Raw genomic sequence first — 2,502 nt, 5'->3', positions numbered from 1 at the left:
ATTAGAGGGATACGTGAGTGGTTATGGTGAGAAATGTTGTTAAGTGTCAGAAGGGTTACTGTACGGTTAGGGATCGGCATCGTCTGAAGAAACAAAGCAAGGACACCATTCCCGATCCCGTGTGACCGTGGAGCTAGACTACTACTTGCTTATAAGCATACCAGCACGCTGTTCTACAACGTGGTTCAAGGCATAATGTCGAGTTTCCACCTCATTGGTATCAGACCGACAAAACCCATTTGATTTTGACATCATCCGTTGCCATTTCCGTCCGTTGAGGCAATGGAGTGCTGGTTTAGACAATGTAGGAAGTGGTGAAGTCATTGGCATAGCCTTTATACGTTTCGATTCTACATGGATTTGCAGAGTATCAGCTACGCTACGGGAACTTTCTCCGGATGAATCATAAAGCCTTATTCTCCTCTAGTTCTTCTTCCGGTAATGCCTTGTGTTTTGCCATTCGGAAACCCTGGGAAGTGCAGATCCATGCCATTCTGAACTCTATTTCTCGGGCATTAGGCTGGAAAGTCGAGGGTAAATCTTCCTTGAGCAATCACATCGGGTATTCTTATTTGTGTGGCCAGTGTGGAATGACTCGTTTGTTGGTACGTGGCTTACTCAACGTTGCCATGCATTCCTTCGAGTGGAAGTTACTGCGTGCACGCCACCGTAGTTGGGTCAGGTATATGGATGAGAATATTGCTTTGATCGTTCCTCAAGAAGTAGAGGAGGAGGTTGACAATCAAGATGAACTGCACCCCGCCGATGCGCTTTTCCCAATTGACATGACCGAGAATATAATGGTCTCGAATGTAATGTTACATAAGGGTTCTCTTAGTGCTTCAACATCTTATAACCTTGGACCCGTGTGGAGACTCGCACTCGGCTCTTGCTTTACCAGGTTGGGGTTCCCAACACTGTCGATCTGTCCTGTGTCCTACTAGTTATGGGATCGCCACTCACATATTAACTTTCTCGGTCTTCGAACAACAAGTCATTGAGATCACTCCATCGATGCATGCATCCAGTTCTGTCATACCCTGTCGAACCGTACTCCAGTACGCTTCGTTCATCTCGTCATCCGAGAAGCCGATTCAATTACATTCGATTAGATATAATGGTAGCTTTGGTATAGTTAACCATCTCCACAAAATTAATCATTATCATTACCAGATAGACTGCTTTAAGTTCTGGAGAAAGCTAGCTGTTTAGACATTGAAATGCGTACATATGACTAGAGCGCAGTTGTTCTTTCTTGGCACAACGCTGAGGATACGGGCATCGCGGAAGATCGAACCGCGACCTGGAATGTGGCTGGTCTCAGCTGCTGCAGAATGAATGCTTAGGCTTCATAAGCTGTCATCAGGCCCGCCGTTTATCATTAATGTCTTAACTTGGCCAATGCTACAAAAAATTCGTTTGCGTGATTCTCAGTGACCCAGGAGACGCTTCCCCCCAACGACTTCTCATTATGCCTTATCTCACCAACGCCGAGATTCTATCCATATTCGGAGAACTAAGCCAAGTCCCTCGCGGCTACGAATCTTTCTTCAACCACGTCGATGACAATGTGCACTGGGAAATCACAGGACAAAACGCGTTATCAGGAGCATGGAGGTCGAAGGCAGAATTCTTGGATAAGGTGTGGCTGCCTATCATCAAACTGATAGCAGACCCAGGCCCTATATTCAAAATAGCCTGCCCTGATAGCATCACAAGAAACGATGAAGGGTGGGTTAACGTTGAGTTGAAGACCAAAGACACCCGAACAAAACTGGGCAATCGTTTGTATAGCCAACATTATTCCTGGCACTGCAAATTCAATTCAACAAAGAAGATCGTTCAAGTAAGATGTTTCTTCGATACAAGTCTAGCAGAAACTGTACTTCTGGATGAGAAATACAGACAACAGGCACTTGCTATCCTGCCGAACGATGGTAAGTACTTGGCCATAGCGTACGAAGTACCACTTAACTAACTCTAACACCAACGTTAGAAAGGCCGGAGATGGGCCCGGACTACCCCTCAATACCCTTCGATCCCGCTTATAAGCGATTCTTGAATGAGTTCTATCTCCTGATGGACTCACCGAATGAGCACGAGAAATATTCACAATGCTTTACGCCCGATGCTACGGTAATAATGGGAGAAAGGGAAGCACGTGGTAGAGAGGGTAAGCTTGACAGGGTCATGTCTTAGGTGTTTTTTCCAAGGCTCTTCTCATTTATTGATTATTCGATAGGAATATATGCCCTGAGGAAAGCATTGTGGAATCCAACTGAGCACTGCACGCATCGCCTAAAGCAGGTTTTCCCGTACGGACCTAATTCTAATGTGGCTATGGTGCATGGAACTCTCGACTGCGTATTCAAAGATGGATCTGCTAAGACAGTTGACTGGGCTGCAAGATGCCACTTCGTCATGTTACATCGAGTATATCTATCTCAATATCAGATTTATATAGCAAGTGATGCAGCTGGGAAGCCCAAATCAAATCTTTAG

The 2,502-nt window shown here is 45.4% G+C and overlaps 1 protein-coding gene across 1 annotated transcript; it reads left to right on the top strand.

Moving 5' to 3' along the window:
* Nucleotides 1–1,471: 1,471 nt before the first annotated feature.
* BO79DRAFT_148516 (nuclear transport factor 2 family protein) lies at nt 1,472–2,502 on the top strand (the record flags this gene model as incomplete). Its single annotated transcript, XM_025678546.1, has 3 exons — nt 1,472–1,956; nt 2,001–2,173; nt 2,243–2,502. 3 exons carry the CDS (start codon nt 1,472–1,474, stop codon nt 2,500–2,502), a joined length of 918 nt encoding a protein of 305 aa, XP_025539174.1.

Source organism: Aspergillus costaricaensis (assembly GCF_003184835.1).
Source record: "Aspergillus costaricaensis CBS 115574 unplaced genomic scaffold BO79scaffold_17, whole genome shotgun sequence".
Classification (NCBI taxonomy): Eukaryota; Fungi; Ascomycota; class Eurotiomycetes; order Eurotiales; family Aspergillaceae; genus Aspergillus; species Aspergillus costaricensis.
Note: the sequence above shows the minus strand (reverse complement) of the source record. Positions and strands in the feature narration are given on the sequence as shown.